At 38.5% G+C, this 22,832-nt stretch overlaps 1 protein-coding gene across 8 annotated transcripts in view; it reads left to right on the forward strand.

The window, feature by feature from the left end:
• CFAP54 (cilia and flagella associated protein 54) overlaps positions 1-22,832 on the forward strand; it is a 363,952-nt gene that overhangs the window by 35,259 nt on the left and 305,861 nt on the right. For 7 of the 8 annotated variants that reach the window (XR_013522378.1, XR_004728978.3, XR_013522376.1 and 4 more), the window contains 7 exons: positions 1,920-2,118; positions 9,265-9,446; positions 9,534-9,699; positions 10,914-10,999; positions 14,158-14,292; positions 15,322-15,472; positions 22,533-22,609. Coding sequence is in view for 2 of the 8 variants with exons in the window: in XM_017976307.4 (XP_017831796.4) it covers positions 1,920-2,118; positions 9,265-9,446; positions 9,534-9,699; positions 10,914-10,999; positions 14,158-14,292; positions 15,322-15,472; positions 22,533-22,609 (996 nt within the window). In the remaining 6 variants the exon portion in view is untranslated. The remainder of the gene's footprint in view (positions 1-1,919; positions 2,119-9,264; positions 9,447-9,533; positions 9,700-10,913; positions 11,000-14,157; positions 14,293-15,321; positions 15,473-22,532; positions 22,610-22,832) is intronic. The other variant, XR_013522379.1, reaches the window with a different exon arrangement.

Below are 22,832 nucleotides of genomic sequence, written 5' to 3' on the forward strand. Positions count from 1 at the left end.
CACTTTATTTCTCTTGATATGTATTGCCAAATTGATTTCCAAAATGAGTATTCCTATTTTCAAGGTGACAATTTGCAAGTACCAATTTTACCACAAGCTGTTATTGTTTTGATATTATCATTTGCTTAATTTTTTTTCTTTTTCTAATTCAGTTTTTATAAGATGGCTTGCCATTTTAACTTTGTATCTTTGAGCCAGCTTTTCCTTATATTTGTGTTTCCTCTTTATATTTCCTTCATTGTGTGAGTTATTTTTCACAGCCTTTGACTATCTACTAGAGATTTTAATTTTTAATATATACTTGAATGAGATTGTTTTTAGAGACATTATTATTTTGCTTTTCATACTTGACAATCCACTGGTTTTCTTATTGCTTTAGCTTTAATTCTTTTTTATAGATCTTTTAAATATTTATATTTTTAAAATCTTTTACTTAATATTTTATTCACAGCCCTGATAAACATTCCATTCTTTTTGCTAGTTTTTCTATGATGTTTTTATAAGTGACTTCATTCTTTTATCCACTTGGGTTTTACCATTTCATTTTGAATATTTCTAATTATTATAAAATTAATTATGCTTTTTCAATATGTATTTTTAAAAGCTCTGTTTTAACCTACAATAAAAATCTTAGGAAAAGCCCTTACCTCTGTAAGAAAAGACAAGGCAGGGCATGAAGTTCAAGCTTTATTGAGGTTTTTTAACATATCAGTTGACCTATGGGTTGAAAGGCCCAGAAGCTTATGAGTAGGAAGCTCGTGTTTGCGGGAAAGTAGTTCCAGGCAACTTTACTCCTGCTGTTGTTTTTCTGCCTTTTTGACTTTCCCCTAAGAAGAGAAATAAAAGCAAGGGAATAATGGGGATATCTTCCAGCTGGATAAGGATTCTAGAGAAGCTAACTAGAACTATGGTTCTTATTTACTGGCAAACTAAATGCAGAGAACAGGTCATTTGATGGAGAGAAGCATGAAGCGTGGCAGTAAGGCATCTACAGGAAGTGCAGTCATTTTGGGCCAGTACAAAGCAGAATGACTGGGAACTCACGGCAGGTTCTAAACAGTCACTAGCCTGTTAGTATAAAGCTGATCAATTCTTTCTTAGAGTTAATTACCATAAACTACATTCTTTATACTACTAAATATTATTCCATATTTTGACTTGAGGACCTTCTGCATGAGAATATCCTGCAGTGCTTATTGAAAGTGTCCTACCCAGACACACAAAATCTCTGGAAATCTGGTCTTGAATCTACAAAGCACCCCTGAGTGATTCTTAGGCAGCCAAGTTTGAATATCAGTTCCTTACGGCTATAATAAAGATATCATAAAACAAATAGAGATTGATGCTTGCTTAATAAACCATAATAACCTTTCAGTGCTGCCTTGGAAACACTAGCATGTGATGAAATAGCAAAGTCTTTGGTGTAATGGCAGCATGATATAACTCTAATGAAATCTGCCATTACATCAAAAAGTGAAAACCATAAAAGCAGGTATCTCATTGTTAGACCAACTGCTGTCTATTTTAGCATTGATTAAGCATGCCTTACTTTTCTTTGCCTTATAACAGCTTTTTTTCCTCCCCTACTCCCGAGACAAGGTCTCACTTGGTCACCCAGGCTGGAGTGCAGTGGCATGATCTTTGCTCACTGCAACCTCTACCTCCCCAGGCTCCTGTGATCCTCCCACCTCAGTCTCCCCAATAGCTGCGACTACAAGCACATTCCAACATGCCTGGCCAATTTTTAAATTTTTGTTGAGACGGGGGTCTCACTGTGTTGCCCAGGCGGTCTCAAACTTCTTGGATCAAGTGATCTTGCCTTGGCCTCCCAAAGTATTGGGATTACAGGCATGAACCACTGTACCCACAGTATAATAGCTTTAATAAATGGATTGAACTTTTTTTTTTTTAAATTTCAGTTTTCGTGGCCACGTACTGTCACAGAGCGGCTACTGGATGAGATGTTTGATAGCACTGCATCCCGGTTTCTGGCTGTCTTGGAAGCTCTTTCTGATTCAAATAGGCGAATACTGCAAACTGGACCCATTGTTACAGATGATGTGGAGATTCATGATGTTGTTTCAGAATTGTTTATGGCAGGAAAACAACTATTGATAAGTAAATAAGATGTTAAGATATCGTTTTATGATAGAATGATAGACATGAGTAACAAAAATTTTAGCATGATAGTCCATGCATAGGAAACTGATACAATTTATATTGTTTTTTTTTTTTGGTTTATTTTTGAGATAAGTTCTCTTGTTGTCACCCAGGCTGGAGTACGATGTGTGATCATGGCTCCCTGCAGCCTCAACCTCCTGGGCTCAAGCGATCCTCCTATCTTAGCTTCCCAAATAGCTGGGACTACAGGTGCATACCACCATGCCTGTCTAATTTTTGTATTTTGGGTGGAGACAGGGTCTCCCCATGTTTCCCAATCTGGTCTTGAACTTTATGGCACAAGCAATCCACCCGCCTCAGCCTCCCAAAGTGCTCGAATTACAGATGTGAACCACTGTGTCCAGCTGAGATAATTTATGTTGATCTTGAATTCAGCAACCTTGCTGAGGTTAATTGATATTTCAAATAATATAATAGTAGATTTTGGCAGGACTTTTTAATATATACAATCATCTGTGAATACTGACTTATTTCTTTCTAATCCTGAATCTTTTAATTTCTCCTTTCTTGCATTTCCTGATTATTGCACTGGCTAGGATCTCCAATAGCACACGGGAAAAAGTGGTGACAGCAGACTCCCTTGTCTCATTTTTTTCCTCAGATTTTGCCATTATTTGAGATATTTACTGAATAATTTTTATAGATACCCTTTTGCAGACCACAGAAGTTTCTTTTATTCCTGGTTTGCTAAGAGTGTTTTGTTTTTAATCTTGAATAGTTGAATTTTAGCAAAAACTTTCTCTGAATCTATTGAGATTTACTGAGTCAATCAGATGACTTTCTCATTTATTTCTGTTAATGTGGTTGACTATATATACTGTTTCTCTATTTTTTTTTTTTTTTTTGAGACAGAGTCTCAAACTGTCTCCCGGGCTGGAATGCAGTGGTGCTATCTTGGCTCACTGCAATCTCCGCCTCCTGGGTTCAAGCGATTTTCCTGCCTCAGCCTCCTGAGTAGCTGGGATTACAGGCATCCGCTATTTTTTGTATTTTTAGTAGAGACGGCATTTTGCCATGTTGGCCAGACTGGTCTCGAACTCCTGACCTCATGATTCGCCCACTTCAGCCTCCCGAAGTGCTGGGATTACAGGTGTCAGCCATTGTGCCCAGCCTCTAATTTTTAATCACCCTATATTTTTGGAATAAACCTAATTTGGAAATAAGGATCAGCTTTTTGATATATTGCTTGATTTGTTTGATAATGTTTAACGTTTCTGCTCCCTGTTGATGGGAGAGGTTTTTCTTTCTTGTAATGTTCTTTTTAAGTTTTGCTCACAATGTCATGTTGGTCTCATAAAATGAGTTGAGAAGTATGCCTTCTTTTTCCATTATCTGTAAATGCTTGTGTTGTATTGGTGTTATTTTTTCGTAAATGTTTGGTTGAATTTTCTGGTGAAGCCATCTGGAATTTTTTGTGTGAGAATATTTTAAATGATGAATCCAGTTTCTTCCATAGATATAAAACTTTTTAGGTTTTCTTTCATTCTTTAAAAAAAACCTATCACTTTGGTAAACTATATTTTCCTTAAAATTTTTCGGTTTTATCTAATATTAATTTTTTTTTTGAGTCAGAGTTTTGCTTTTGTTGCCCAGGCTGGAGTATAATGGCGTGATCTCAGCTCACTGCAGCCTCCACCTCCCCAGTTGAAGTGATTCCCCTGCCTCAGTCTCTCAAGTAGCTGGGATTGCAGGTGCAACAACCACGCCTGGCTAATTTTGTATTTTTAGTAGAGATGGGGTTTCACCATGCTGGCCAGGCTGGTCTCAAACTCCTGATCTTATGTGATCCACCTGCCTCGGCCTCCCAAAGTGCTTGGATTACAGGCATGAGCCATGGTGCCTGGTCTTAAAATTTTCATTAAGGATATAGAGTAGTTCATCATGATCTGTTTAATATGTGTAGAATTTGTATGACGTTCTCTTTTTTACTCTCATATTGGTCAGTTTGCCTTCTCTCTTATTTCGTCAATTTCACCAGGCCCCCACCAATTTCATTAGTCTCTGCAAAGAAACAATATTTAGCTTTGTTGATCTTCCCTATTGTATGTCTGTTTTCCATATTATTGATTTCTGCTCTTCATTACTTTCTTTATTGTACTTTCTTGGGTTCGCTTTAGTGATTTAAAAAACTTATTGACTTGGAAGCTTAGATCACTTATTTTTAGAATTTGTTATTATTTGCATTAAATGCATATTAAGACATTTATTCTAAATCAGCTTTAGCTATGTACCTGAAGTTTTGATATATCATATCTTCATTACTGTTTGATTAAGAATATTTTCTAACTTGCAGTGTGATTTATTCTTTGATATATAGGTTCTGCATAAAAATATGGGGGATTTTCTAATTATCTTTTCGTTACTGATTTTTATGTTAATTATACTACGGACAGAGAGGATTTTCTGTATTATTTGGAACTGTGAACATTTGTTAAGGTAGGCTTTATGGCCTGGCAAATAACCAGCTTTGGTAAAGAGTCTGTATGTACTTGAAAGACTATGTATTTTTTGTTGTTGTTAGGTGCATTGCTTTATGTATGTGTTGATTAAGTTAAGTTAGTAAATCATGTGCTTAGATCTTCTCTATCCCTACTGATAGTTTGTGTCTTTTTTGTTTTATTATAAATTACTCAGATAGTGTGTTAAAAATCTGCTATGCATTTCTGCTGGTGTGGAATTGCAAGCGCATGAGATATTCCTATTTTGCTTTATCTGATACTGTTTTACAAAGTGTTGTTTTTCAATTTGCACACCCATTAGCATTTTATTAGGGTTCCATTACTCCAAATTCTCTCTGACACTTAGTATTATCTGTCTTTCCCATTTTGTCCATTTTGGTGTGAATTCAATGATGTTGCATTATAAACTTAAATTTCTCTGATGACTAATAAAGTTAAAAATCTTTTCATACATTTTTTTCACCATTGGCTATCCTATTGTGTGAGGTGCCTATTTTAACTTTTTGTCCTTTTCTTCTGTACATTTGTAGGAATTCTTTATATATTCTTGATATAAGTCCTTTATTGAATACATGTATTGCAAATATCTTTTCTTACTTGGCAGCTTGACTTTTCATTCTCTTAATGATATCTTTTGGGGAACAGAAATTCTTAATTTTAATGTAGTCCAATTTTTCAGTATATCCTATATAGTTGATCCTTGGTGTGTCATGATTAAGAAGTCTCAGCTACCCCAATGTGGTAAATATATTTTCATATGTTTTCTCACATAAGTTTTATTGTTTTACCCCTCACATGAGGTCTGTAATTAGAAATTAGATCTTTTTTGTTGATATGAGGTAGAGATCAAGATTTATTTACTTTTTGTGTATATTCAGTTGACACAGCACCATTTATTGAAGATAACTTCCTTTCATTGGCTGCAGTATCTGTTAGTAATAAATTAGGTGGCTGTATCTGTGTTGTCTGTTTTTTCACTCAGTATAATTCTCTTGAGATGTATTCAGGTTGTGTGTATTAGTCACTTGGCCAGGCGCAGTGGCTCACACCTGTAACCCTAGCCCTTTGGGAGGCCAAGGTGAGAGGATTCGTTGAGCCCAGGAATTCAAGACCAGCTTGGCTAACATGGTGAAGCTTTGTCTCTGCTAAAAATACAAATATTATCCTGGTATGATGGCACATACCTGTAGTTCCAGCTACTTGGGAGGCTGAGGCAGGAGAATCATTTGAACCCAGGAGTTGGAGGTTGCAGTGAATGGAGATCACACCACTGTACTCTGGCCTGAGCCACAGAACAAGACTCTGTTTCAAAAAAAAAGTTCATTTGTGACTGCTGAGTAGTATTTTATTGTATGAATAAACTAGTTTGTTTAACTACTTACCCTTTGAAGGACATTTGAATTGTTTCCAGTTTTTGGCTGTTAGAAATGAAGCTGCTGTGAACAGTTGAGTACAAGTTATTTGTTTATTTATTTATTTAAGCGTATAACACCTGGTATTGCCAGGTGGTCTCCCATCCAAGTACTAACCAGGCCTGACCCTGCTTAGCTTCTAAGATCCGACAAGATGGGGTGCATTCAGGGAGTACAGGTTTTTAATGTGAAAGGATTTTTTGTTGTAAATAACGACTGTAAGGAAAGAAATTTAAAAGTAACATGAAAAAAAATCAAAGAAAGATATAAGACCTCAAAGTATCTGCTGGATTACTAAACCCACCCCTAGATCCAGTATAATAAAATGTAAGAATGTCATAAGAAAGAGAAAATTGTAAAAGATACATCTACAAAACAACAAGATTTAAACTGACATTAGACTTCTCAACAGAAACACTATTTTCATTTCTCTGGAATAAAACGCTCAATAGTGCAATTGCTGGATTGGATATATGATAAGTTTGTATTTAGTTTTGTGAGAAACTGTCATACTATTCTCCAGGGTGACTGTACTATCTTTTCACCAGCCATGTGTGAATGATCCAGTTTTTGAACATCCCTGACAGAATTTGGTGTATCATTACTCTCTTATTTTAGCCATTCTGATAGGTATATAGTAACATCCCACTGTGACTTTAATTTGCATTTCCCTAATGGCTGAAGATGTTAAATAGTTTTTCATGTGTTTATTTGCTATCTGTATACTCTCTTTTTCTCGTGTCTTTTGTTCATTTTCTAATTGGATTGTTAATTATTTCTCTTGAGCTTTGAGAGCTCTTGTTATGTTCTGAATACAAGTCCTGGTCATCGCTTTATAAGACAGGAAATACCTTTATTAAGATTTTTTTTCTCCTCATCATTACTTCCCATTTTTCATTCTTTCTAAATTCATTTCTTTTGGCTCAAATGCAAACTAATAATTTTGAAGTAGTTTGGATGGATATAATAGTTTATTTACAAGTTTCTTTAAGATTTTGATGCTATTTCTTCATAGTCTTGTATAAACAGTGTTTCTGTTGAGAAGTCTAATGTCAGTTTAAATCTTGTTTTGTAGATGTATCTTTTACAATTTTCTCTTTCTTATGACATTCTTACATTTTATTATACTGGATCTAGGGGTGGGTTTAGTAATCCAGCAGATACTTTGAGGCCTTATATCTTTCTTTGATTTTTCTCATGTTACTTTTAAATTTCTTTCCTTATATTCATTATTTTTAAAAAAATCCTTCAAGGCATTGAAGATGCCATTAGACAGATGTTGACAGGATAGATGTTCATCCTCCATGTCTTACTTATTTTATTATTTTCATGTCTTTATTCCTTTCTGTTGCCTTCTGGAAGCTTCCTCTCTCTGATTTTTCAGGTCACAAATTTGATCTTTGAGTCTCTCTGTTCTGCTCTTCTGTTCATCTATTTAATTATTTATTTCAACAATGATATACTTTTTTTTTGTTTGTTTGAGACAGAGTTTCGCTGTGTTGCCCAGGCTGGAGTGTAGTGGCATGATCTTGTCTCACTGTAGCCTCCACCTCCTGGGTTGAAGTGATTCTCCTGCCTGACCCTCCTGAGTAGCTGGGATTACAGGTGTGCACCATCACTCCAGGCTAATATTTTGTATTTTTAGTAGAGATGGGGTTCCACCATGTTGTCCAGGCTGGTCTCTAACTCCTGACCTCAGGTGACCTGCCTGTCTCAGCCTCCCAAAGTGCTGGGATTACAGGTGTGAGCTATTATACCCAGGTGTCAACAATGATATACTTAATACTTTGAATCCACTTGGTTCTTTTTCACAGCAGTTGTTCTTGCCTCATGTTTCTAATATCCTCTTTTATTTCTGAGAGAACACTTTCACTTACGTTCTTGTTCATGCTGCTCTGTTTTCCTGCTTCTTGTGGCAAAAGATGCTTCATTTGTGTTTTTTCTTTCAAGGTGTTTTTGCTTTTAATTATCTTTTCCTGTGAGTTTTTCTTCTTGGAACAATCAGCTGACTTGGCTACAGTGTCCACTGGGGAGGAGGGAGGAAAGCCTAGAGTTAGCTCCTCTGCCTCTAGATGAGTTTAGTGTGCGTGTGCACATGTGGGTGCCTGTGAGTGTGAATGCTCATCTCAATGCAGGGAACTGCTGGTGCCACAGTTTGGGCTCTTCTCTTGCCAAGAAAAATACAAGCTTTTAGATAAGAATTTCCTTGACTTCCTTCACCCAAACCCCTAAATTTACCCTCATGCATATCTGTCTTTTCCCACCATTTCTCATTTAAATGGAGGGGAAGTTTCTCTTTGTGTCTTTAAGCCTAATTCTTCCAAGTGTCCAAGTGGTCCCTTTATATTGTGTCCTTTATCTATATATTTTTGAGACAGGGTCTTGTTCGACAGACCCAGGCTGGAGTGCAGTGGTGTGATCATGGCTCACTGCAGCCTGGACCTCCTGAGCTCTAGTGATCCTCCCACCTCAGCCTCCTGAGTAGCTCTGACTATAGGCATGTACCACCACACGTGGCTAATTTTTGTATTTTTTTGTAGAGTCGGGGTTTCTCCATGTTGCCCAGGCTGGTCTCAAACTCTTGGGCTCAAGGGATTCACCTGCCTTGGCCTCCCAAAGTGCTGGGATTACAGATGTAAGCCACTGTGACTAGGCCTCCATGTTCTCTTTCATCTTCCTCCCTATAGGTCTTCTTTTTGGTACAGTCAGATTTATTGAAGGAATTGTCTGTTTTCACTGTTCCTAAGTATTTTCTTTCTACATATACATCAGGCAGTCCCTAGCACTCTACTGAGAATGTCATGGACCATCTTATTGCTCAATCCAGGTGTCACTTTCAGTTACTTTTCCCCTTCCCCTTCCCCCTTCCTCCTTTCTCCCTCTTTCCTTCCTCCTTTCTCCCTCTTTCCTTCCTCCCTCCTCCCTCCCATTCCCTTTTTCCTTTCCCCTTTCCCTTTCCCTTTTTCCCTTTTTCCCTTTCCCTTTCGTTTCCCTCTTTTTCTTTTTCTTTGCGGGGTCTTGCTATGTGCTAGACTCAAACTCCTGAGCTCAAATTATCCCCTGCCTTGGCCTTTCTTGTTTACCCCACTAGAGCATAAACCCTATAAAAGCAGGGATTGTGTTTTCCTGTTTCCTGAAAGTATCTATAGTGCATATTTAATAAATATTTTTTTGAACGAATGATATTCAAAACTCTCTTCTTCCTTTTCTAGGGTCAAATACTGGTGCAGATGGAATGCTTGATTTTCCAAAAACATCTCTTCTGGAACTTGTGATAGAAAGAAAAGATGTTATTTCTGTGGATGCTGCTGTGAAGTTTATAAAATTAGCTTTTACTTATGAGGAGTGGAGTTTATTTGAATCTTCTGCTGCACATCTTATTTATTTTCTCCAGGTACTAGATGCAAAATCATCCTCCTGGTTTTGTTTTGTTTGAATGACATTGAATTACGTATTAATGTGTGGGATATACTTCTCCAAGAGGCAGGATGATCCAGAGTCAAAGAAAGCAGAGAAGGATTTAACTCTTCTGATTGCAATGGAACCACTAATCAACATAAAGAGAAACAAAGGTTTGATCTTTCCTTTGGAAAACTATAGAGAAGGAGAGGCGGCTCAAATTTATTTAAAAAAAATTGCTGTTCATGGTGAGTATTTGTCTGTTCAAAAAATTAAGATAGTTTGATGAAATATGCTCTTTATAGATGAGGTGAGAGAAAGAACGTTGAAGGCAGAGGGAGCAAGAGGTACAAGGCCCTGAGACAGGAGTGTGCTTGGTGGTTGTAGGAATGGCATGGGGGCATGTGTGACTGAGCGTGGGAGGTGACAAGGTTAAAGAAGTAGCTGAGCGCTAGGTGATGTGGTTCCTGGGCTTTGTAAGGATGCTAGATTATTTTCTGAGTGACAGTTTTGAGTAGGCGAATGAGGTTCTACCTACCTGCTGGCTTAGTGGGATACGAGGAAGGCCAGTAAGGCAGTGAATCAGAGGACAGAGTCATCAGTTCATGTTAGGAAGGGAAGCTTTGGTAATCTCCTCTGTCTTCCCAGCATGCAGTGTTTGCCATTCCAGGACTTTTCAAATTCTAAAAGTTACTGTGTGTAATTGAAAATCTGCAGTGTCTACTTTTTCATCAATGGGAACTATTTAATTCCAGGTTTTTAATGTTTTGCCATGTTCTTAAGGCATTGCATGGCTTATCCGTTGCAGTAAGTAATTTGTACCATGTAATGATATATATGTCTTCTAGTGATTTCTGAATCAATATTTTTATTATTTTTCATTCAACTACCATATTTTACATGCATTTTAATATTATAAGCCTCAGTTTCTTTTTGGACATAGTATACAAATATTGGATCTACAGTAATAATAGTCTATTTTAGTTGGATTAGAGCCATTAAGATTAGTTTTCTTTTTTTTCTTTGGAGATACAGTCTTGCTCTTTGCCCAGGCTGGAGTGCAGTAGCACGATCTTGGCTCACCACAACCTCTGCCTCTTGGGTTCAAGTGATTCTCCTGCCGCAGCCTCCCGAGTAGATGGGATTACAGTAGCCTGCCATCGTGCCCAACTAGTTTTTTTTGTATTTTTAGTAGAGATGGGGTTTCACCATGTTGGCTAGGCTCATCTCCAACTCCTAATCTCAAGTGATCTGCCCACCTCGGCCTCCCAAAGTGCTGGGATTACAGGCATGAGCCACTGTGTCTGGCCAAGATTAGTTTTATAGAAGTATTTAATCTGTCTTATTGACATGATATTTGCCCACCTATAATTTATCTCATTTTTGTGGCATATTTGTGTTTCTGTGCATTTTCTATTTGAAATTTTGTGATTTCTTTGTTTCCTCTGCTTTATGAATTTAGATACTTATTTGAAGATTTGTGGATATTCAGAGGATATTTTCCATTTGGCAGCAACCTTGTATTTCTGTGTCTGCACCGGTCCTCAGGTGAAATAGCCACTTTAAATAATTTTTATTAGTGTGAAAAGAGGTTTTTGTGCCTAATTTAAGGCCAGATTTAAAAGATCCCAGGAATTACACCTTGCTAAAATTTTATTTTGTTTAATCATTAGAATATAGGATTAAGTTAGATTCTGACTTGTAATTTTAAAAAAATTATTGTTGTCATTTTGAGTGTTTTTTTTGGGAAATTCTCAGGCTATATTTCTAATAATGAAGGAAATGAGGCAGTGGTTCTCAAAAAGAGTTAATATGTTTAACGACATACTGCTCTCAGTCCATGAGTACAAAGTCTTGTTATTATTGGAAGTTAGTTTGCACACAATGGCCAGTATTTAGAAATGGCCTATATGAGGGTGGAACTATTATAGTATAGCAATGGTTATTAAACAAATTCCAAGGATCCTCAGAAGCCCAACTTTGACTTCTTTTTTCTTTTCTTGCTCTGTTGCCCAGGCTGGAGTACAGTGGCGTGATCTTGGCTCACTGCAATCTCTGCCTCCTGGGTTCAAGTGATTCTCCTGCCTCAGCCTCCTGAGTAGCTGGGATTACAGGTGGCTGCCACCATGCCCAGCTAATTTTTGTATTTTTAGTAGAGATGAGGTTTCACCATGTTGATCAGGCTGGTCTTGGACTCCTGACCTTGTGGTCCGCCCACCTCAGCCTCCCAAAGTGCTGGGATTACAGGTGTGAGCCACTGTGCCTGGCCTGTTTTTAAAAAAATTATTTTGTTTTTAATTTTAATTTTAAGTCCCAGGGTACAAGTGCAGGACCCATAGGTTTGTTACATAGAGAAACGTGTGCCATGGTGGTTTGCTGCACTTCTACTTCTAAGTGAGAACATGCGGTGTTTGGTTCTCTTCCTGCTTTAGTTTGCTGAGGATAATGGAGAAGCCCAGCTTTGAGTAGTAGCTCCCTAATCTGTTTTTGTTAGTTTTGTGTGTAACATTGGGTTTCTGATGGAATTTCATTTGAAAATTTGGTTACGTTGTTATTTTTGAAAAGCATATAAACCACAATTAGAGAGCGCTATATTAACTTTTGCCCAGGTAAGTGAAACACAGTAAGGGACTTGAGAAGTGCTGCTTTATACGATTTTTGATTTCCTCTGGTTTGTCAGAATAAGTTATGACCTGTGACAGGTATTTAATTTTTGAAATAAAGGTGTTTGGCAGTAAATAAATTATTATAGTGGGAGAGCTAAACCAAAATATAGCAATCAAGGCTTACAAAGATCGGGAACTTTCTTTTATCTGATTTTTTCTTTTTTTGAGACAGAGTCTCATTCTGCCACCCACACTGGAGTGCAGTGGTGGGATCTCAGCTCACCGCAACCTCTGACGCCCAGTTTTAAGCAATTTTTCTGCCCCAGCCTTCCGAGTAGCTGGAATTACAGGTGTGTGCCATCATACCTGGCTAGTTTTTGTATTTTTTAGTAGAGACAGGATTTCATCATGTTGGACAGGCTGGTCTCAAAATCCTGACCTCGGGTGATCCACCCACCTCAGCCTCCCAAAGTGCTGGGATTACAGGTGTGTGAGCCACTGTGCCTGGCCCTCATTTATCTGTTTTTCTAAAATAATGTATGTCTTTGATCAATTTAATTCAATAAACATTTATTGATCTCTGTTGTATTCCCAAACATTGTAGGAAGGTGCCACATATGCAAATTAGGTCTTAGAGCAGCCTCGAAGAGCTCCAGGTTTGGTATATTTTAATCATAAACTCATTATTTTTCTAGTTTAGCTATAATAAGTAGCAATTTTCTTTTGCAAAGAGGCAAGTAGCTTGGATAAGAGAAGACATACTTATTCTGGCTCATCAAATGATACCCAGTGTGAGGTTCTGTTCAGTTTTTCCCCTTTCCTTCTTGTCTCTACCCTTTCCCAATTCCTCATTGCCTCTCTAGTTACTAGTTCATCTCCCCTACTCCAATTCCTTGTTAGTATTATTATTATTGAGACAGAGTCTTGCTCTGTTGCCAAGATTGGAGTACAGTGGTGCAATTTCAAGCTCACCACAACCTCTGCTTCCCAGGTTCAAGGGATTCTTGTGCCTCAGCCTCCCAAGTAGTTGGGACCACCCCAGTTACCACCACCAGGAGCCACTATGCCTGGCTAATTTTTGTTTGTTTTTTTTTTTTTTTGAGTTGGAGTTTTGCTATTGTTACCCAGGCTGGAATGCAATGGTGCAACCTCGGCTCACTGCAACTTCCGCCTCTTGGGTTCAAGCAATTCTCCTGCCTCAGCCTCCCTAGTAGCTGGGATTACAGGCACACGCCATCATGCCCAGCTAAGTTTTTGTATTTTTAGTAGAGATGGGGTTTCACCATTTTGACCAGGATGGTCTCAATCTCTTGACCTTGTGATCCACCCGCCTCAGCCTCTCAAAGTGCTGGGATTACAGGCTTGAGGCACCATATCTGTCCAATTCCTTATTATTTTAAGGCAATAATTTTAAAAAGAGAAAAGTATATGTAAATTTTACAGTCAAATTGGAGTAATTGGTTTGCAATCTTCCTAAAAATATTTGGGACTCTTTTTTTAGAGGCGGAAGAGCATAGAACATTCACTAAGAACAAGGTATCTAGGCTTTACACGGTGGCTCACTCTGCGATCCCAGCACTTTGGGAGGTTGAGTTCGGTGGATCACTTGAGGCCAGGAGTTCAAGACCAGTCTGGCCAACATGGTGAAACCCTGTCTCTACTAAAAATACAAAAATGAGCTGGGCATGGTGGTGCGCCTGTAGTCCTAGCTACTTGGGAAGCTAAGGCATGAGAATCGCTTGAACCTGCTGGGATGCAGAGGTTACAGTGAGCCAAGATCATGAGCTGAGATTGTGCCACTGCACTCCAACTAGTGAGGCCCTGTTTCAAGGAAAAAAGAGTGAGCTAGACTACTTAGGTTTGAGTGTCTCCCATCTGCCACTCTTTAGTAATTTCATGTTGGGGAAAATCACTTAATTTACTTGTGTTTCAGTTTGCTCATCTGTAAAATGGGGAGGGTCATACTAGGAGTCCTCTCATAGGGTCATTATGAAGATTCAATGTGTTAGTCTTTGTAAAGCTCTTAGAGTGTTGCTCAGCACACGTGAATGTTATATACTTGTATTTTATTCTCATTTACCTTCTCACTTTTGTTTCTAGGATGTTCAGCCTGATAAGGAAATTGTTGTGGACACAATAATGTTCCTATGGCAGAAATGCAAATTAGGAATTCAGCGGCTTAATATATCCAGAAATGACTATGCAAAATTCACCCAGAAAATCAGTACTAACAAAGTATTCCTTTTCCATTTCCTTTCACATGTTCTTTGCTATTGCTAATTCAAGTTGCCATACACATTTAAAATCTAAATTTTCCTATTTTTCACCTGCTTAATGACTTTCATTGCATATATATATATGATATATGATATTCTTTCTAGTGCTGAGTGACCCTTTCTTTTAATGTGTGCATTTTGTTTGTTGTGAAGAGTGAAGAGGTGTTTCAGGGTTTTCTGTTTATTTATTTTTTGGCAGGGTCTTGCTCTGCCTGGGTATGGTGGCATGATCTTGGCCCTTCCTCCCTCCCTCCCTCCTTTCCTTCCTTTTTTCTTTTGTTTTTGAGATGGAGACTTGCTTTTTCACCCAGGCTGGAGTGCAGAGGTGGAATCCTGGCTCACTGCAATCTCTGCCTCCCGGGTTGAAGCGATTCCCCTGCCTCAGCCTTCAGAGTAGCTGGGATTACAGGTGTGCACCACCATGCCAACTATTTTTTTTGTATTTTTAATAGAGATGGGGGTTTCACTATGTTGGCCAGGCTAGTCTCGAACTCCTGACCGCAAGGGATCCACCTGCCTTGGCCTTTCAAAGTGCTGGGATTATAGGCGTGAGCCATCATGCCTGGCCATGAAAGACAATTTAAGGCATCTAATGTGGAGCCTGAAACACCTGCTTCCCCCTCCCTCATAAGGAGGACATTGATAGTAATCATTGTAGCTGCTTTGAAGGGACAGTGAGAACTTGGAGGATACAGATACTTTTCAGTGATATGTACAAATAACTGATCATAAATTTGCCACAATGGCTATAGATGTTAATCTGTTATTCTACTTAAATGAATCTACCTTATGAATTTATAGAAACAGATTGATTAACATTTTAAAAGGATTACTGAGTTTTATATTATTTATAATTAAGACATTAATAAGGAGGGGTACCTGTGTAACATTTCTATGTGATTAGAAGATGGTTATTTCAAGGAAGTAAACATTTTGAAAAACGTTACTCTTTCTATAATTGATTTTGCTCTGTATTTTCTCATTTTAGTGGTTTTATCTTCTGTGGCAGTTAAATGAAGTAATTCACTGCTCTAAAATGGAAGACATTGACATTGTGGTAGTGGCAGAAGTCACATTACGGTTAAGTGAAATATTGGAATCTTTAGGAAGTCCAGGAAGAAAATTTAAAAAATCTCTAGGTAAAATGTTGGCTGAAAAAGCATATACATATATAAGTATAAATATATAGGTATAATTTCAAATACAGGGTAATTTCTACTAATGGAAACTAGGCACTTCAATATTATGCTTCATCGAGGATTTATAAGTAAAGATAGATTAATATAATTATAATAATGTAGTTTCATCAAAAAGATGTTAAGAAAAGAAGGTTTCGTGGTCTATTATTCAATGAAGGATAAAACCCTTTTCGTCTTTTCATATTCGTTTTCTTTGTTCCTAATTACCACCTACTCCCCTTTCTTCCTTTCTTTTTCCCCTTTCTCTCCTCTTTTTTTTTTGAGACAGAGTTTCTTTCTGTTGTCCAGGCTGGAGTGCAGTGGCGCAATCTTGGCTCACTGCAGCCTCCACCTCCCGGGTTCAAGTGATTCTCCTGCCTCAGCCTCCCGAGTAGCTGGGATTACAGATGCCCGCCACCATGCCTTTTATATTTTTACTAGAGATGGGGTTTCACCATGTTGGCCATATTGGTCTCAAATTCCTGACCTCAAGTGATCTGCCTGTCTCAGCCTCCCAAAGGGCTGGGATTACAGGTGTGAGCCACCACGCCGGGCCACCTCTCCCCTCTTTTATCTTCTTTTGTTTTTCTCCCCTTCCATTTCCCATAAGAGTGAATGCTTGAAGGAAGACTATGTTTTGGTCACTGCGATCTTCTTGGCACCCACCACATCGTCGGACACAGAGTAGATCAGATAAGTATCTTTTGAATGGATCAGTGTCATTCTACTTTCTATCTCCTTTTTTATCTTCTTTCTGCTAATTCCTTCCTCTTACAATTCTTGCTTCATTTATTCTATTTCGCCTCTACTTTCTCTGTTTCTTCTTATCTTTATCATCTTCCTCTTTTTGCTCTCATTTCCTAGCCCCCAACTCCCCATTCTTCCTGTCTCAACCCCTTTCTTTTCTTCATTATTCTCTTCTCCATTCAGGAGATGTCTTGTCTCAAAGGATGGCCTTCGGCTGTGACCTTGTTCTTTGTTCTGTCTCTGGTTGCAGCCCTGTACTATACTATATTTCATGGGGTGGGGAATAATGTGGAGGAGTCTATGGCCGGTGTTTACTTTGCTGTTTCACCCCTCTTATAGAACATGTATGACATTTGGAGGACTTTGTAATAAGGTGAATGTTTACCAGAAGATTCACTAATCTGGCTCTGCCTGTCCTCGTGTGGCTTTGCAGATGGAGTTTTAGAGCCACAGTTCTCAAATTTTGATTGTTATCAGTATTTCCTGAAGGCTTGTTAAAAATGCAAGGCCCAGGCTCTGTTCTACTTTAGCTAGCCTGGACCTTTTTAGTCTTAAATAACTTCCCAGGTGAATTTGATATATATTAAAGTTTGACAGCCATCAGTTAAAAGTCTCTGGCCATCTAACACATTCAGTGACCTCAGGTCATATTTCTGACATGTCCTGGCTTAAAATGCTTTTCTTTTCCTTTTTAAAACTTTTATTATGAAGAGCTTTAATATATAGAGAAAAAAAATCACCATGTGTGCATCATCCAGCATCCATAATTATCCACATCTTTTCAATCTTATTTCTTCTCTCCCTGCAACATTTCCCGCTCTCTGAGTATTTTAAAGCAGATGTGTCATTTTTCCAGCAAATACCACCACACCATGTATATGTGTGTGTGTATCCAACTTTTTTTCATTTGAGACAGAATCTCACTCTGTTGCCAGGCACCAAGCTGGAGTGCAGTGGTGCGATTTTGGCTCACTGCAATCTCCGCTTCCCAGGTTCAAGCAGTTCTTCTGCCTCAGCCTCCCAAGTAGCTGGGACTAGAGGCACACACCACCATGCCCAGCTAATTTTTGTATTTTAGTGGAGATGGGGTTTCGCTATATTGGCCAGGATGGTCTCGATCTCTTGACCTCGTGATCCACCCACCTTGGCCTCCCAAAGTGCTGGGATTACAGGCGTGCCCAGCTCCAACTTTCTGTCTAACAGATAAGGATTTTTCTTTTTTAACATAAAACTACAGTGCCGTTATTATTATACCTTACATAATGGGGAGTAAGTCCTATGTCCCTGATTATATTAAAAATATCTTTTAAAGTTGGTTTGTTCCAATCAGAATCCAAACAAGGCCCACACATTGCATTTTCTTGACACGTTTCTTAAATGTCACTACTCTCTAATGGTTTCTTTCCTTCATAGTCCCCTTTTAAGATATTTATCTTTTGAAGAAGCTGAGTCACTATCCTGTGGGATTTTTCATATTCTGAATTTGACTATTTCCCTCCATGTGATGTTGGTTAACTTGCTTCTTACCTGGTAGTTAGATCTGGATGCTTACTTAGATTCTGGTGATACTTTGTTAACAAGAGTTCTTGCCAATTGTCTTATTTTTTGGCAACAATACTTCATAGGTAGTGCTATTTACTCTCTTGCATTGAATCAGGAAGCACACAATACCTAGTTGTCTCACTTTTTGTGCTCTAAAGATTTATAGGTGAGTTCAGGTGTTCTCAGCTTGGGTTTTTTCCTGGGCTGATTCCCCAGAAGCAGATTCTGAGACAATGATTTGAGTGAAGTAGTTTATTTGGGACCTTATACAGGGAAGCACAGTGGAAAAGTGGAGAAGTGAGACAGGGGAGGAAAGGAAGCTCCATGTAAGGCTCAGTAAGTTAATGAGAAGGCTGCTGTTGTGGGTTCAGGGCCTACTCCCATGAGGGACCTCTGGGAGACCATAAGAACATGTTTGAGAGAGTTGGGAGATCGGGGTACTTCTACAGCTTTTATCTGTCATTGGTGGAGGGCTGATAGGAGACTGGGGGTAAAAGCCAGGAGGGACTCCTAACTTCTCTCATTCCTTTTGCATTTATTATACTGATGTCTTCAATGAAGAATTTACATCATCAACTATTTGGCTAGTCTGGTTATTTTTGAGTGTGTAATGGACATTATTATTGCTAAATATTTTATAGAAATAATTTAGGCTTTGGATGATGTTTTCTTTTTCTAGGGAAGATTTATGCTTGTTTTTACTAGATACATGAAGGCACTAGTACTCTAGGATCCCATTATTCCAATTTGAGGGATTACAGTATTTTGAATCTGAAATGCTTTCTCTTTGAATATCTATTTTCAGTTTATTCTAACTTCTAGGATGCAGTCTCTTTTGCTTCTCATCCTTGGTGGGCCCTGGATACCAATCCCTGTTGCTTTTCTTTCAAGGCTATCAGAAGTATCATTCAGTTTCTCAGTTTCTTTCTCCAGAATTGACATAAACCCCAGTGGAAAAAGTAGCTCTAATGGCCTCCCTTTCCAAGATTCAGGTGTGACTCTGTTATACTATGATATATGATATATATTCACTTGACCCTTGAACGACATGAGGCTTAGGGGCACTGACCCTAAATGCATGTTTTGGCTCCTCTAAACCTTACTCAAATAGCCTACTGTTGACTGGAAACCTTCTCAATAATAAAACCATCAATGAACACATATATTTTGTATGTTTTATATATATAAATATACATATATCAAACATACATATATAACATATATAATTACTTTTGTGTACAGTTCCTGGCTTATGACTCCCATAGTTCTTGTTATTTCCTAAGTGACTAAAACAATAAGCATACCTCTTGTTAACAAATTTGGCTTTTTGTCCTTGGTTCCTGAAGTAGTTTCAGAACAGCTTTGGAGCAATAAAAGTGAAAGAGAGTCTTTTGTTGTAATGTTGGGGTACTTCAGGCCTCAGAAGCAGGCCTCAGGAAACAGAATCTCTTTCTCTCCCTCTGACCTTCTACTTTCCTTCTTTCATCTGCTGTTTTTTCTCTCCAAGGATGGCCATAGAAACTGAAAATGTACTGTCTCTCTGACTTGGAGCCGATCATAAAGAAATTCTCTGACCTACCTTGTCTAATTGTAGGACATAAGACTCATTTCAGAGGGGTCCTGCCCCATACCCAGGAGGAAGGAGTGTGGCACAGATAGGCCAAGAAGAATCTGAACACACAGGCCTTGCTGGGTATCTGAGTCCATTTTCTGTTACTTATAACAGAATACCCACACTGGGTAATTTATAAAGAAAAGGACTTTATTTCTTACAATTTTGGAGGCTGAGAAGTACAAGTCTAGGGGCTGCATCTGGTGAGGGCCTTCTTGCTCATGGAGACTTTCTGCAATGTCCTGAGGTGGTGCAGAGCATCAATGATAGGGGGCTGAACATGCTAGCTTAGGTCTCTCTTCCTCATCTTTTTCTTTTTTTTAGACGGAGTCTCACTCTGTTGCCCAGGCTGAAGTGCAGTAGCTCAATCTTGGCTCACTGCAGCCTCTGCCTCCTGGGTTCAAGCTATTCTCTCACCTCAGCCTCCTGAGTAGCTGGGATTACAGGCATGAGCCACCATGCCCAGCTAATTTTTTGTATTTTTAGTAGAGATGGAGTTTCACCATGTTGGCCAGGCTGGTGTTGAACTCCTGACCTCAGGTGATCTGCCCGCCTCAGCCTCCCAAAGTGCTGGAATTACAGGCGTGAGCCACTGTGCCTGGCCTCTTCCTCTTTTTATAAAGTCACCAGTCCCACTCCCATGATAACTCATCATTCCACTAACCTATTAATCCATTAGTCTATGAATGAGTTAACCTATTTATGTGAGCAGAACCTTCATGACCCAGTCATATCTTATGGGATCTATCTCTCAATACTGCCACATTGGGGATTAAATTTCAACATGAGTTTGGAGGCGACAGATATTCAAATCATAGCAATGGGTTTCTAAATGGTACTAGATCATACCCTTTTTGTCCAGTTGCCTTTCTATACAGCTGTACATCCATCAGTTATGCATATTTGAAGAAGTCTCCATAAAAGGTCCATGAGGATAGGGTGCAGAGAACTTCTGGATAGCTGAGCACTTGACTGTTCCTGGAGGGTGGTGGTCCTGGGAGGGCATGGAAGCTCCATGCCCCTTCCTTTAATACCTTGTGCTATGTATCTCTTTGTCTGTATCCTTTGTAATGACCTTTATGATAAAATGGTAAACATAACTGTTTCCCTGAGTTCTGTGAGCCACTCTTGCAATTAATCAGACGCAGGGAGAGGATCATGAGAACTAGTTTGTCGCCTATTGGTCAGAAGCACAGGTAAAACAAGCTGGGGCTTATGTCAGCATTGGAAGCAGAGAGCGGGGTCTTATGGGTCTGAGTTCTTAATCTGTGTGATCTGACTCTATCTGCAAGATAGTGTTGGAAGTAAACAGGGTTGGAGAACACCCAAGTGGTGTCCACTACAGAACTGATTCCATATTTGGTATGTGGGGACCCCCAACTCCACATATGGTCACAGAAATCTGTGTTGATTATTGTGGCATGAGAGCAGGGGAAAAAATAGTTTGTGTTTTTTTCACACTCCCTTCCCAAGATCCTGGCCCTGTATTTATTTATTTTTCACCATCTTCTTAGCTTGTAGATTAAGTATATATATATGCGTATGTATGTGTGTGTGTATATATATATATATTTCAGGTTTTCCTTAGCCCAGATAATTTTTCTACATTATCCATTACTGATTACTTTTTAAAAATGTTTATTTCTGGCCAGGCAGAGTGGCTCACGCCTGTAATCCCAGCACTTTGGGAGGGTGAGCCAGGCAGATCACTTGAGGTCAGGAGTTCAAGACCAGCCTGGGTAACATGGTGAAACCCCATCTCTACTAAAAATATAAAAATTAGCCAAGCATGGTGGCATATGCCTGTAATTCTAGCTGATTGGGAGGCTGAGGCAGGAGAATCACCTGAACTTTGGAGGCGGAGGTTACAGTGAACTGAGGTAGCACCACTACACTCTAGCCTGGGCAACAGAGTGAGACTCTGTCTCAAAAAAATAAAATAAAATAAAGTCTATTTCTTACTTATTTTATTTACTCGTTATTGTGGGGGAGATTATTGTTTTATACCATTATAATTGGGCTACATAAAATTTAAGTTATTGATGCTTTGTTAAAATGTTTCACTTCTGAAGAACTAATCAATACTGGAGCATAATCCATTTATAAATTTGAAAACTGCTATGTTTATATAATAAGGGGTTGTCCCATTTAGATATATAAATTCTTATAACTTCTAAGAATGTTATTCTTAGCACCTTATTGCCACATAAAACATAAAGTACAAGTCTTCTCTGATATTTGTCTAAATTGATAAGGGTTCTATGCTGTTATTTTCTGAAAGCTTATTTATTTATTTTTTGAGAGGGAGTCTCGCTCTGTCACCCAGGCTGGGGTGCAGTGGTGAGATTTCGGCTCACTGCAACCTCCGCCTCCTGGGTTCAAGCAATTCTCATGCCTCAGTGCCCCCCAGTAGCTGGGATTACAGGCACGTGCCACCACGCCAGGCTAATTTTTGTATTTTTAGTAGAGGCAGGGTTTCACCATGTTGGTCGGATGGAACATGGTGAACTTGAACTCCTGACTTCAGGTGATTTACTCACCTTGGCCTCCTAAAGTGCTGGGATAACAGGCATGAGCCACTGTGCCTGGCCTCTGAAAGATTTTAATTGGACCTTATAGAATATAGAGAAAGATGATATTGACTTGTAATATTTGATTTGGTTTCTTACATTAGAAGATACTTTTTTTTTTTTGAGACAGAGTCTCACTACGTCACCAGGCGTGAGGCTAGAATGCAGTGGCGCGACCTTGGCTCACTGCAACCTCCGCCTCCTGGGTTCAAGCAGAAGATGCTTTTAAATTACCTTATAGAATAAAAAATTTAATTACATGGAATAAACAATTTGGTGTTTAGTCAAATTCTAGTGTTGAATCATTTCTAAGATCATGGTTAATTAAAAAGTAATTAATTCAACATAAAGTTTTATGATTATGATTCACTGCTGTATTTCCATTTTTCTCTTTCTTCCTTTTTATTCCTCTGGACCTTCTTTCTTTTCCTTTGTTTCTTCCTTGCCCTTGCTCTGTGCTCTTCCTCTTCCTACTTTTCCTTTTTTTCAAATCTTCTTCTTTTCCTTCCCCTCCATCCTTCATTCCCTTCCTCCTTTCTTTCTTTTCCAGATGTACCTTTAAGAAAAGGGACTGATGAATTCCCTGGAGCTCCAAAAGGGATCACAGAAATTCTTCCAATATTAAAGGTATTACTACATATTTAGAAAATTTAGTTGAAACATGAATTTTTATTTTCAAATAATATCAAATTATAAATGTATAATGGTTAATTGTAGAAATAATTTTGAATATTTAAAATTTAAGGATTGTATGTTTTATATATTGAGAACTATAGGGACATTTTTCTACTGTAATGAAGCCCCATTATAATTTACAGTTCCCTCATATGCTAGCTTAAGAAACAAAATA

This window comes from Callithrix jacchus, chromosome 9, assembly GCF_049354715.1.
Source record: "Callithrix jacchus isolate 240 chromosome 9, calJac240_pri, whole genome shotgun sequence".
NCBI lineage: Eukaryota > Metazoa > Chordata > Mammalia > Primates > Cebidae > Callithrix > Callithrix jacchus.